Source organism: Mauremys reevesii, linkage group 4, assembly GCF_016161935.1.
Source record: "Mauremys reevesii isolate NIE-2019 linkage group 4, ASM1616193v1, whole genome shotgun sequence".
Taxonomy (NCBI): Eukaryota; Metazoa; Chordata; order Testudines; family Geoemydidae; genus Mauremys; species Mauremys reevesii.
In genome coordinates this window covers 92690676-92704195 of record NC_052626.1, presented here as the reverse complement: position 1 = coordinate 92704195, position 13520 = coordinate 92690676, and the positions used below count along the sequence as shown (strand labels likewise).

Genomic DNA, 13520 nt, shown 5'->3' with positions numbered 1-13520 from the left:
ACTTTCAAAACACTTCGGCATTATTTTTCATGGAAGAGAATTTTAATATTCATTAAAAAGAAAAAACAAGGCAAAAGAATAGAATAAGCGCCTACCTGTAATACCGAGACTGTAAGTAGGTTGAACAAACAGTCTTTGACACGTGGCTGGCAGACCCAAAGTCTATTACTTTAACCCGGTATGGCTGCCGGACAGGATCCACCAACATAATGTTCTCCGGTTTGAGGTCAGCATGGATTAAACCAAGACTTTTTAGTTTTTTCAGTGCAGTGGCCACCTGTTGCAGAATAGGCCGTATTACTTTTAGTTGTAGAGGGCTGAATTTGTTTTGCTTCAGAAAGTCATATAAATTCTGTTCCAACATCTCAAACACCAAGCAAGTATGGTTACGATGCTGAAAGCATTCATAAGCTCTCACAAAATTAAACTCATCTGCATTTTCAGTACTTAGTCTTGCTAATATGCTCACTTCTATTTGTCCTTGGCGTGCATAAGAAGGATGATTCTTCAAAATTTTGATTGCAACAATCTCATTTGTTCCTCTTGTCCAACATTTTACTACTTGTCCAAAGGTCCCTCGCCCAAGGAAATCCAGGACCTCATAAGTATTTTTCACAGAGCACAACACCTCATGCTGTACTAACTGATAATCTCCATCTCCACCGGTACCACTCTGTTTTGAAGTTGCAGTAGTTGTCACAACCGTCACTGGGTTTCCCATATTTGCTTGCAACATTGCAGGTAATATAGACAGTTCATCAACGATCTGCATTGCGCTACTTTGATTATTCAACTCTTCACTCTTACGTTTCAATCCACATCGCTGGGATCCATCCAGTAAATCTAACCTGGTTCCCTGTGTACCTGTCTGAGGTGCCTCAACTTGAGGTTGTTGCGCCTGCGCTGCTAATACATTTGTAGCACCTCCAGTATTTTTTAAAGCAACAGCACTTGTCTGCAACAAAAAGTTCTGTCCTCGAGGTCTGTCAAATGGGTTCTTAGTCTGAAAATAAGTACTAACCCTGTTGGGAGAATGAGCAATTCCAAAGTTTTTACCATTCACATAGATCCGTGGGTAGATTCTTTCGTGGTACACACAACTGCTTGGCTCTACTTTGAGTTTCTTCACACTACAAAAGGCACTTGACTGGGTTTGATAAACATATGGTGGATAGACCAAGACTTGTGAGGCCATACCTGAGGAAGGAAGTTGGGGGGTGGGAGGGAAAAAAGAACAAACCACAATTTAAAGTTTGTAGCAATTTCTTCCTCTGAGAAATTAGAACACTCAAATTAACCACTTCAGTTTGCCATTAAATGGTTTGATACTTAAATTACCCAAGTAAATGGTTTCCAATTTTTTTTTACACCAAGGCGACCCACCAACTCCATTTTGTCTATTTTGGCAACCCACTCAGAGTCCAAATTCATCATAGGCCAGCATCCTCTCCCTCCTCACCCCTCTGAAGGGGCACTGACCACATGTGGCAGCATGCTCTGCCCTGGCACTGCAACCCTAATCCCAACCCAGTGTGGAGCAAGGTTAGAGAGTGAGCTCGCCTCACATACACCCTGAAGCTGCAGCTCCTGTCCCATGAGGCTCGGCCCTGTTCACCAGTGTACGGGATGGCAGCGCCATTAAGGTTTAGCCTGGTTTCACATTGCCTCCATTCTCCGCCAGTGTGTGTAACGTATACACTTCTACCATTAACATTTCAGGAGTTTAGAGTCATGGCTACTGTACATTTTGGACTGGTTGTACAGGGTGGCGCTGGGAGGGTTTGCAGCAGCTCAATAACACCATCCTTTTTTGGGAAGGGGAAAGTAATCTTCTTGCACTACGGAATCTAAGCTTTAGTTAAAAGAACCTAGCTCTCATGGCTGTGAAGTTATGAGCAGAGAACAATCTGATGCAGTGATGTCTGCCTGAGTCTACAGATAGCCAGCAACAATAACTCTGGGTGTGAGCATATCCTAATATCCAGGGGCGGCTCTAGCTTGTTTGCCACCCCAAGCACAGCAGACAGGCTGCCTGCGGCAGCACGCCTGTGGGAGGTCCGTCAGTCCCGCAGCTTCGGCGTACACGCCGCCGAATCCACGGGACCGGCGGACCTCCCGCAGGCGTGCTGCCACAAGCAGCCTGACTGCCGCCCTCGCAGGGACCGGCAGGGTGCCCCCCTGGGGCTTGTCGCCCCAGGCATGTGCTTGGAGTGCTGGTGCCTGGAGCCGCTGCTGCTAATATCCTGAAGTATTAACTCAGAAACTGGTTAATTTAAAACGTCAACATTGCTACCATTTCACTATGATAAAAGCATATATGAAAGAGGGATGATCAGCTAACATCACTGCTATCAGAGCACACAAGAGATGAATTCTATTATGAAGACCTGCACAACTCGCTGTAAACGGTATCTTATTTTTGATGTGTCTAGTAAGTGAGACATAGGCTTTGTGTCCAGGACTTGCAATACACTCACTCACTCTCTCCCTCTGTGTGTGTGTGCGTAATATATATATACACATACATATATATATACACATACATATATATATATACACATATATACACACACACACACACAAATTAAATATTCTCAAACCAATGTATAATTTATAAATGTACCATCTAATCCTATTACAAAATGTAGATGCTTACTATACTTCTGAACTGTACACAGAAAATTGATTGTATAGCAAACAGAAAATCCCAGATATCTGTTGTGTAGATAAAATATATAATTAATCTTCAGTACTATTTAGGTGTACCCTAAAAATATAGCAGCATGTAAAACATTTAAATGTATTTTATAACCCAACATTCCCAAGAAATTCCATGGGAGGTAGCTTTACACAGATACAAAAGTACTGTACAATGAAAAAAGATCTGATTTACATATACGCTGCATCAAGTTAAATCTGTCCTGTTTTCAAGGCCCTAAATCGGAGGTGGGCGAACTATGTCCCGCAGGCCGGATGCGGCCTGCGGGACCCTCCTGCCTGGCCCCTGAACTCCTGGCCCGGGAGGCTAGCCCCCGGCCCCTCCCCTTCTGTTCCCCCGCAGCCTCAGCTCACTGCACCACCGGCGCAATGCTCTGGGCTGTGGGGCTGCAAGCTCCTGCGGCAGCACAGCTGCAGAGCCCGGCCTGACCCAGTGCTCTGTGCTGCGTCATGGTGAGGCTGGCTCCAGCCTGGCAGTGCCACTGTAGCACCGCCAGCCCCCGGTGCTCCAGGCAGCATGGTAAGGAGGCGGGGGGGGGGGTTAGATAGAGGGCAGGGGAGTTTGGGGTGGTGGTCAGGGAGTAGGGGTGTGGATAGGGCTCAGGGCGCTCAGAGAGCAGGGAACAGGGGTTATAATGGGGGCAGGGGTACCAGGGGGCAGTCAGGAAGGAGAGGAGGGGTTGGATGGGGGCAGTCAGGGGACAGGGGTGGTTGGATGGGGCAGGGGTCCCGGGGGCAGTCAGGAATGAGACGAGGGGTTGGATGGGGTGATGGGAGGCAGTCAGGAGGGGTTCTGGGGCTGTCAGGGGACAGGGAGTGGGGTTGGGGAGGGGTCTTGGGGGCTGTCAGGAACAGGGGTTGGATGGGGCAGGAGTCGGGGGCCGTCAGGAGCGAGAATCAGGGGTTGGATAGGGGCAGGGCCAGGCCAGCCTGGCTGTTTGGGGAGGCACAGCCTCCCCTAACCAGCCCCCCATGTAATTTCCGAAACCCGATGTGGCCCTCAGTCCAAAAAGTTTGCCTGCCCCTGCCTTAAATAATACCATCCTAGTCCATATCTCTAGCTTCATCTCTTATTCATCCCAGAACACCATCCCCTCTCCTTTGTAAAGGATACCAGCCTCAATGCCTCATTCATCTGTTTCTTCCACAACAACCTCCTTGTTTATAACATGCCTTCCTCAATCAGGGTGGATACAAATAAATGTGGGGTTTAAAATAACATTTTTTAAATTTAAATTGTGTCTTTTTAAAAAAAAATAAACCTATTTAAAATTAAATTTTAAAGTATGACAACCTATCTGTTAAGGTTTAAACTTACCATAAATTATTAAATTATTTAAATTAAATTAAATATTAAGCAGTACACATTTGCTGCCAAAGTTATAAAGAAAGTCAAGCCACTGAACTGATGGAAGTCAAGGTCTAGGCACACAGAAGCAGAATTGGCTGAAGTGCTAAACCAGCTTTACACAACAGTAACCTTTTGTGCAGGTGCAGAGGGACTATTTCCTTCATTTGTGTTTATTCAACTAATTCAGTTCAATGATTAGTTCATTCAAAGTTGAGAAACTGATTAGAAGTTGAAAAAAAAAAAACAGGAAAGCTTATTTTTGTTTTCCAATCTGTGAACAAAAACTAAGTGTGAAACGATGAGATCTACTATTTCTAAAATCTTGAACATGGTAAACTGAAATAATCAATTCAACTCGCTAACTACAGAGGATACTACTTTTGTATAATCAATCTGTTTTAAATGCAAAACTTGTTTTGATAAACTTTTTTCCATATATGTCTGGCACATTTAAGGTAATTTTATGTAACTAATAAAAAACTGAAATGCTGGTTTTGTACATTTTTAACTGAATTCTCATTTCCATGGAAATAGTGCTGGATACAAATAAAAATTAATATAGTAAATAAAAAAATGCATCATTCACTATTTGCTAACAATAAAAAATGTAAAAATTAATAATCTTAATCAATGTAAATTAAGCGATATAATTGCTTAAACAAATGTGAACAGATATAGTGTATCCTCCCAGGTAGCAAAGGGAAGCAACAGATTCAGTGTAACAATGGTTACCAACCAATGAGAAATGAACCTCTCTTTAGGAAACTACCTAAGTAGTACAAATGCAAAACAAAATTAAAATTGATTACTTGAATCAATGCTTCCTGCTTGCTGATTTAAATAATGATTAAAACCAATAATTTAAATCAATCCATCCTGTCCCAAATATAGTCCATCAAGCCACCAGCATTTCCATTCAATCCCCTCCTAAAGACTCACTTCAATGACACTTGCCAATAGTGAGTCAACCAGGACTCCTAGTCACTCCCTTTTTAGGGTTTTCCAGCATGTCATCCACTCTAGGTCTGCACTGTTCAAACTCATCAGGGCACAGACTATATATATTGTATCTTGTACAGCAGTAGTTCTCAACCAGGTTCTTAACTAGATGGTAAGTTCAGAATTTGTGTATTGATATGTCAGAATCCTACGACCAAATAAAACATGAATTTCTACTAATGATAGCATATCAGACTAAAACCATCATTGTTTTTGTATTACGGTCCTGCCGAGAAGCCCCACTCAGGATCAGGACTCCATTTTGCCTATGCACTGTACTGAAACACGTATTAAGAGACAACCTGTCCCCAAAGAGCTTACAAATTAATGTATTACTGTATATGTCAGTAGCATGCTCGGTGCCGTACAACAGTGGTACTCAACCGTTCGAGACTACTGTACCCTTTCAGGAGTCTGAGGTCTTCCAGAGGGTACATCAATTTAGCTAGATATTTGCCTAGATTTACAACAGGCTATGTGAAATGCACTAGCAAAGTCAGTACAAACTACAATTTCATACAGACAGTGACTTGTTTATAATGCATCCGTTTTTCTCAACCTCGGTGTTGTGATTTATAATTACCGGTATATAGTAAAAATGAGAAAAATAAGTCATTTTTCAGCAATAGTGTTCTGTGACACTTTTGTATTTTTATGTCTGATTTTCTAAGCTAGTAAGTGAGGTGAAACTTGGGGTATGCAAGACAAATCAGCCTCCTGAAAAGGGTACATAGCTGCACTCAAAAACAAAAAAAAAAGCAAAATTTTAGAGCCTACAAGCCCACTCAGCCCTACTTCTCATTCAGCTAATCACTAAGACAAACAAGTTTGTTTACATTTACAGGAGATAATGCTGCCCATTTCTTATTTACAATGTCACCTGAAAGTGAGAACAGGTGTTCGCATGGGATCTTTGTAGCCGGCATTGCAAGGTATTTATGTGGCAGATATGACAAACATTCCTATGCCCCTTCATGCTTCGGCTACCATTCCAGAGGACATGCTTCCATGCTGATGACACTCATTAAAAAAATAATGTGTTAATTAAATTTGTGACTGAACTTCTTAGAGGAGAACTGTATGTCTCCTGCTCAGTGTTTTACCCGCATTCTGCCATATATTTCATGTTAAAGCAGTCTCAGATGATGACTCAGCACATGTTGTTCATTTTAAGAACACTTTCGCTGCAGATCTGACAAAATGCAAAGAAGGTACCAATCTGAGATTTCTAAACATAGCTACAGCACTCAACCCAGGTTTAAAAATCTGAACTGCCTTCCAAAATCTGAAAGGGACAAGGTGTGGAGCACCTGGGAAACTTTAAATGAACAACACTTCAATGTGGAAACTACAGAACCTGAACCACCAAAAAAGAAAAACAACCTTCTTTTGGTGGCATCTGACTCATATGATGAAAATGAACACTGGTTGGGCCGCACTGCTTTGGACTGTTATCGAGCAGAACCCATCATCAGCACGGATGCATGGCCTCTGAAATGGTGTTTGAAGCATGAAGGAACATATGAATTTTTAGCGCATCTGGCAAGTAAATATCTTGTAACGCTGGCTACAACAGTACTATGAGAACACCTGTTCTCACTTTCAGGTGACATTGTAAATAAGAAGCAGGCAGCATTATCTCCTGCAAATGTAAACAAACTTGTTTGCCTTAGCGATTGCCTGAACAAGCAATAGGATTGAGAGGACTTGTAGACTCTAAAGTTTCAGATTTTTTTATTTTTGAATGAATTTTTTTGTATGTAATTTTACATTGGTAAGTTCAAATTTCATGATAAAGAGATTGCACTACAGTACTAGTATTAGGTGAATTGAAATATACTATTTCTTTTGTTTTTTACAGTGCAAATATTTATAATCAAAAATAAATATGAAGTAAGCACTGTACACTTTGTATTTTGTGTTATAATTGAAATCAATATATTTGAGAATATAGAAAACATCCAAAAATACTTAAATAAATGGTATTCTATTATTCTTTAATTATGCAACAGCCCTAATATTTAGTCACATCTCTCACTTTACTTCACGTGATGGCGGAGGGCCTCCAAGAAGTCTGACAAAATATCTTCCCCTTCTAAGACAACTGTGCCTTGTATTGTCTATGTGCCTTCTTCACTCCAAAAAGTTCATTTTATAGTAAAATAAATCCCCATAGTCTGGGATCCCTGAAGTGATGATTAAAAAAGAAACAAGGAGTTGTATACACTATATGATCACACTATATGGCTACTAATCAAGGGAAAAGGAAGATTCTAATTTAGTTCTCATTTTAATATTAAAAATCCTGGATTATTAGTGTTCCTATTCCTAAACTCATGACTATAGCGACGAGAAGTCATGAGAGAGCAAAAATTGCTTTTTTCCACACCTTTATTGCTGTGACAACATACCACTATTTCCAACATCAGACAAGGACTGTGTCTCCATTTTCTCACCTCCAGGATAAACAACAGCTTCCTAATTATTAACACAAATTGACCTGGATATGATTGATTGCAAGGGCAGTTTGCATTAACAATTTTTGTTCCTTATGCTCAGTCCTGCTTGCGAAGAATTAAAATTTGGATTAGAAAGAAGGTAAATATTCGTAGTAGGATTCAAAACTGACTGCAGTGTGCAGAAAAAAAAGAAGTGTAAGGCAAAAAGCCTACAGGAGACAGAATAATTCTGGCAGGCATAATAATCTGTTGGCAGAGATCATGTCTATCTTACTGCAAAGGTAAAAGCCCTTGAGGAACTCATATGTGATGCTCTTTTTGCAAAATATTGTGCTTTACTTAGTCAAAGTGAACTTCAGATTATCCTTCACAGGTTCTGAGAGGCAACTAAACAGTTTGGACTCACCATTAGACTGAAAAAACACTGAAGTCCTCATCCATACAGCCCCATCAATTAAACTAAAGATCATCAGTAACTTTACCACCTTGGCAGTACCATTTGAAGTGATGGTTGCCTGGATCAAAAAACATCAAGAAATATCAAACAGAATATGAAAGGCAAGCCAGGCTTTTGGAAGACTTTGCTATAGGATACTCAACCAGCATGTTTCAGAGTAGCAACCGTGTTAGTCTGTATCCGCAAAAAGAACAGGAGTACTTGTGGCACCTTAGACACTAACAAATTTATTTGAGCATAAACTGTAGCCCACAAAAGCTTATGCTCAAATAAATTTGTTAGTCTCTAAGGTGCCACAAGTACTCCTGTTCTTTCAACCAGCATGCTATCAAACTGTCAACAAAAGTGATATACAATGCAGTAGTACGAGCATCCCTTTTACGTGAGTGTGAAACAGACAGTTTACCTTAGACATAACAACTTGTACTTTTACAGTCTTTGCTCTATTCTGAAGGTCCACTAGCAAAACAAAGTGTTAAACGTTAACATCCTTGAAAGAGAAAATACAACCAGCATCAAGGCAATGATTATCAAAGCTCAGCTTCGATGGACAGGTAACTTTATCAGAATGGATGATTATAGACTCCTGAAAAAAGTCCTCAATGGTGCGCTGAAACTCAGAAAGCGCAGGAAGGGCAGGCAATGTAAATGCTTCAAAGATACCCAGAAGCCAAATCTTAACTCATGAGGCATAAATATTGATAATTTCTAAAACAGAGCAAAAGACAGACCTGAGTGGACAGCACTGCCTCAAAGAGTTAACAGCCGTTATTGAAAGACAGGCATGAAAAACTGATTGATAAAAGGGCAAAGAATAATGCCAAGTCTTCAGTGAGAGCCTACACATTCCTACATGAGATCTGTTCACAACCTTGCTCCTCACAGATTGGTTAATACAGCCACAAGAGAACACACAAGCTGTTGTGATGATATCACTGGATACAACAGACAGCAATACATATCCATCAAGGTAGAACAAGAGTAACTCATTCTTCTGAAATGGTATACTGAACGTTCGTAAGACTGGCCATACTGGTTCAGACCAGTGGTCCATCTAGCCCTGTACAGTAACTCCTCACTTAACATTGTAGTTATGTTCCTGAAAAATGCGACTTTAAGTGAAACGACGTTAAGCAAATCCAATTTCCCCATAAGAATGAATGTAAATGGGCGGGGTTAGGATCCAGGGAATTTTTTTTTTTGCCATACAGTACAGTACTATAGTTGGGAGGTGCCTCTGCCTTACTCCACACAGACACAGCCCACTAGCACTGGAGACATTGAGGCAGCAAGGAGGCTGAAGGTGCTGTAGGCTAGGAGAAGCATGTTGTGCAGCAGCAGTGACAGCTTCCCCTACTCTGCAAGCACCAGGGGCAAAGGGCTCAACCCTCAGCCCACCCACGCCACCCCTTCCCTCAAGCCCCCACCTGCCTCCTCTTCCCTCACCTCCTCCCCCTTTACGCCGCACGCCACATCCTCGCTTCTCCCCCCTCCCTCCTGCCCGCGGCAATCAGCTGGCTTGCGACCTTTGGGGGCAGGAGGGAGGAGGGGGAAGAGAGAGAGGACTCGGCGCACAGGCTCCCCCCCTCCCTCCCCTGCCTCCTGCCAGCGGCCATCAACTGGTCTGCGACATTCAGGAGGCAGGGTAGGGAGGGGAAGCCTGTGCTCCGATTCCTCGCTCCTCCCCCCTCCCTCCTGAATGCCACAAGCCAGCTGATTGCCATGGACAGGAAGCGGGGGGAGGTGGGGGAAGGTGCTGATGTGCGGGGTCTGCCGGCAGGCGGGAGGCACTGGGGGGGGTGTAGGGGAGATAATAGGGGTTCTGCCAGCTGTGAACAAAGCAGGCAGCCAAATGACGTTATTGCGAAGCATTACACAACTTTAAATGGAGCATGTTCTGTAATTGAGCAGGGACGTTAGATCGAAACAAGGTTAAGCAAGAGGACGTTAAGTGTGGAGTTACTATATACTGTCTTCCGACAGTGGCCAATACCAACTGGTTAAGAGGTAATGAACATCATCAAGTGATCCATCCCATCGCCAGCATCTGGCAAACAGAGGATAGGGACACTTCAGAGCATGGTTTTGCATCTCTGCCCCTCCAGGCTAATAGCCATTGATGGACCTATCCACCATGAAATTTAGTTCTTTTTTGAACCCTGTTATGGTCTTGGCCTTGACAATATCCTCTTGCAAAGAGTTCCACAGGTTGATTATGCATTGTGTGAAGAAATACTTCCTTTTGTTTTAAACCTGCTGCCTATTAATTTCATTTGGTGACCCCCTAGTTCTTGTGTTATGAGAAGGAGTAAATAACACTTCCTTATTTACTTTCTCCACACCAGTCATGATTTTTATAGACCTCTATCATATCCCCCCTTGGCTGTCTCTTTTCCAAGATGAAGAGTCCCAATCTTATTAATCTCTCCTCATACAGAAGCCGTTCCATACTCCTAATCATTTCTCTTGCCCTTTTCTGAACCTTTTCCAATTCCAATATATCTTTTTTGAGGTGTGGCAACCACATCTGTATGGTGTCAAGTATCAGAGGGGTAGCCGTGTTAGTCTGGATCTGTAAAAGCAACAAAGAATCCTGTGGCACCTTATAGACTAACAGACGTTTTGCAGCATGAGCTTTCGTGGGAGCAAACATCTTGCATCCGAAGAAGTGGGTATTCACCCACGAAAGCTCATGCTGCAAAACGTCTGTTAGTCTATAAGGTGCCACAGGATTCTTTGTTGCTTTTACACATCTGTATGCAGTATTCAAGATGTGGGCATACCAGGGATTTATATAGAGACAATATGAGATTTTCTGTCTTATTATCTATCCCTTTCCTAATGATTCCCAACATTCTGTTGGCTTTTTTGACTGCTGCTGCACATTGAGCAGATGATTTCAGAGAACTATCCACAATGACGCCAAGATCTCTTTCTTCAGTAGTAACAGCTAATTTGGATTCCATCATTTTATATGTAGAGTTGTGATTATGTTTTCCAATGTGTATTACTTTGCATTTATCAACATTGAATTTCATCTGCTATTTTGTTGCCCACACAGTTTAATGAGATCCCTTTGTAACTCTTCACAGTCTGCTTTAGACTTAACTATCTTGAGTAGTTTTGTATCGTCCGCAAATTTTGCCACCTCACTCTTTACCCCTTGTTCCAGATCATTTATGAATATGTTGAACAGTGCACGTTCCAGTACAGACCCTTGGTGGACACCACTATTTACCTCTCTCTGTTCTGAAAACTGACCATTTATTCCTACCCTTTGTGTCCTATCTTTTAACCAGATGCTGATTCATGAGAGGCCCTACCCTCTTATCCCATGACAGCTTATTTTGCTTAGGAGCCTTTGGTGAGGGACCTTGCCGAAGGCTTTGTGAAAACGTAAGTACACTATAGCCACTGGATCACCACTGTCCATGTGCCTGTTGACCCCCTCAAAGAATTCTAGTGGATTGGTGAGACATGATTTCCCTTTACAAAAACCAAGTTGACTCTTCCCCAATAAATCATGTTCATCTATGTGTCTGATAATTCTGTTCTTTGCTATAGTTTCAACCAATTGACTAGTACTGAAGTTCGGCTTTCTAGCCTATAATTGCTGGGATCGCCACTGGAACCTTTTTAAAAAATTGGCATCACATTAGCAATCCTCCAGTCATCTGGAACAGAAGTGGATTTAAATGATAGGTTACATACCACAGTTAGTAGTTCTGCAATTTCACATTTGAGTTCCTTCAGAATACCATCTGGTCCTGGTGACTTATTACTGTTTAATTTATCAATGTGTTCCAAAACCTCCTCTACCAACACCTCAATCTGGGACAGTTCCTCAGATTTGTCACCCAAAAAGAATGGCTAAGGTTTGGGAATCTCCCTCACATCCTCAGTTGTGAAGACCGATGCAAATAATTCATTTAGTCTCTCTGAAATAGCCTTGTCCTCTTTGAGTGCTCCTTTAGCATCACCCCGCTGGTTTGTTTGGCAGGTTCCTGCTTCTGATATACTTCAAAAAAATTGTTGCTGCTACTTTGAATCTTTGGCTAGCTGTTCTTCAAATTCTTTTTTGGCCTTCCTAATTATATTTTTACATTTAACTTGCCAGAGTTTATGCTCATTTCTATTTTCCTCACTAGGATTTAACTTCCACTTTTTCAACGATGTCTTTTTGCCTCTAACGGCTTACTTTACTTTATTGTTTAGCCACGGTGACAGTTTTTTGGTCGTCTGTGTTTTTTAATTTGGGGTATACATTTAAATTGAGCTTCTATTATGGTGTCTTTTAAAAGTTTCCACGCAGCTTGCAGGGATTTCACTTTTGGCACTGTACCCTTTAAATTCAGTTCAACTAACTTCCTCATTTTTGTTCAGAAGTATTCTTATTTGTATCATTCATTCTGACTGTATACATACTCCATTTCTGAAGCCGATAGAAATGAGAAATAGCAATGTTTTATTTTATGAATTGTAAAATTGACACCAACTCTAAAGTTATGCTTTGATTTATGGAAAGCATAATGTGTTTACTGTAAGAAAATGTTTATTTTAATAATTATTACAGTGGAATACAACTGTTCAGATATTAAAAATTGTATACAGAATTTTCATTGCATCAGGAAGTTTCACTCTTGACAATATACTTAGTTCTTAAAAAGGGATAGTAATATCTTACTTGTTATCTAGTACACAGCTACAACAAGAAATCATCTCCAGGTCTCTAATTTATGTTTATGCCATATTTGACAAAGCTGAAGTTGGTATTTTGAGACAATTTTTCTTAAGTGCTCTCCAAAAATGCCACCAGGGGCAGCTCTAGGTATTTTGCCGCCCCAAGCATGGCAGGCAGGCTGCCTTCGGCGGCTTGCCTGCAGGAGGTCCCCAGTCCCGCAGATTCGGCAGCACGCCTGCGGGAGGTCCGCTGAAGCTGCGGGACCAGCGGACCTTCTGCAGGCATGCCGCCGAAGTCAACCTGCCTGCCGCCCTCACGGCGACCGGCAGAGCACCCCCCCCGTGGCTTGCCGCCCCAGGCACGCACTTGGCGTGCTGGTGCCTGGAGCCACCGTTGAATGCCACACATAACGACCCAGTTTTTTCAGGTTCTGAGTATGCAAATTGCTGCCTCTATTAAATCTACAGATCCATTTTTGGAGGCCAATTTGTAATTGCTGACCTTTATATTACCACTGGCAAACAGGAAAATAACCCTTTTCTGTATTTTATTTCAACAGGTATATTAAATAAAATCTGTTCATTCGAAACCTATGCCTTTACCAGTAGAAAGCATAGATATACAAACGAAAGTTCATACAGGACAAAAGAATGTAATACAACACTATCAAAAGCAAGGTAGTAACAGCCTATAGTCCAGTGCATTTGTTTTAAAGGCTCATGTAGCAACTGTTTCTAATACACACTGATGTGAGTAAAGACACAAATATTTGCAACAGAAATGTAAACAATCCTTTTAAACCTCTACACATTTACCTACTTTGGACCAACATTTAATACCAAAAAAAACCAACCA

At 41.7% G+C, this 13520-nt stretch overlaps 1 protein-coding gene across 9 annotated transcripts in view; it reads right to left on the bottom strand.

Moving 5' to 3' along the window:
- Window positions 1-13520, bottom strand: part of HIPK3 (homeodomain interacting protein kinase 3) — a 139716-nt gene that overhangs the window by 101001 nt on the left and 25195 nt on the right. For 8 of the 9 annotated variants that reach the window (XM_039535719.1, XM_039535717.1, XM_039535718.1 and 5 more), the window contains one exon: window positions 96-1197. The exons of the other annotated variant lie outside the window; for it this stretch is intronic. In XM_039535719.1, the coding sequence (XP_039391653.1) occupies window positions 96-1195 (1100 nt within the window). In that variant the 5' untranslated portion in view covers window positions 1196-1197. The remainder of the gene's footprint in view (window positions 1-95; window positions 1198-13520) is intronic. 9 annotated transcript variants of the gene reach the window in all.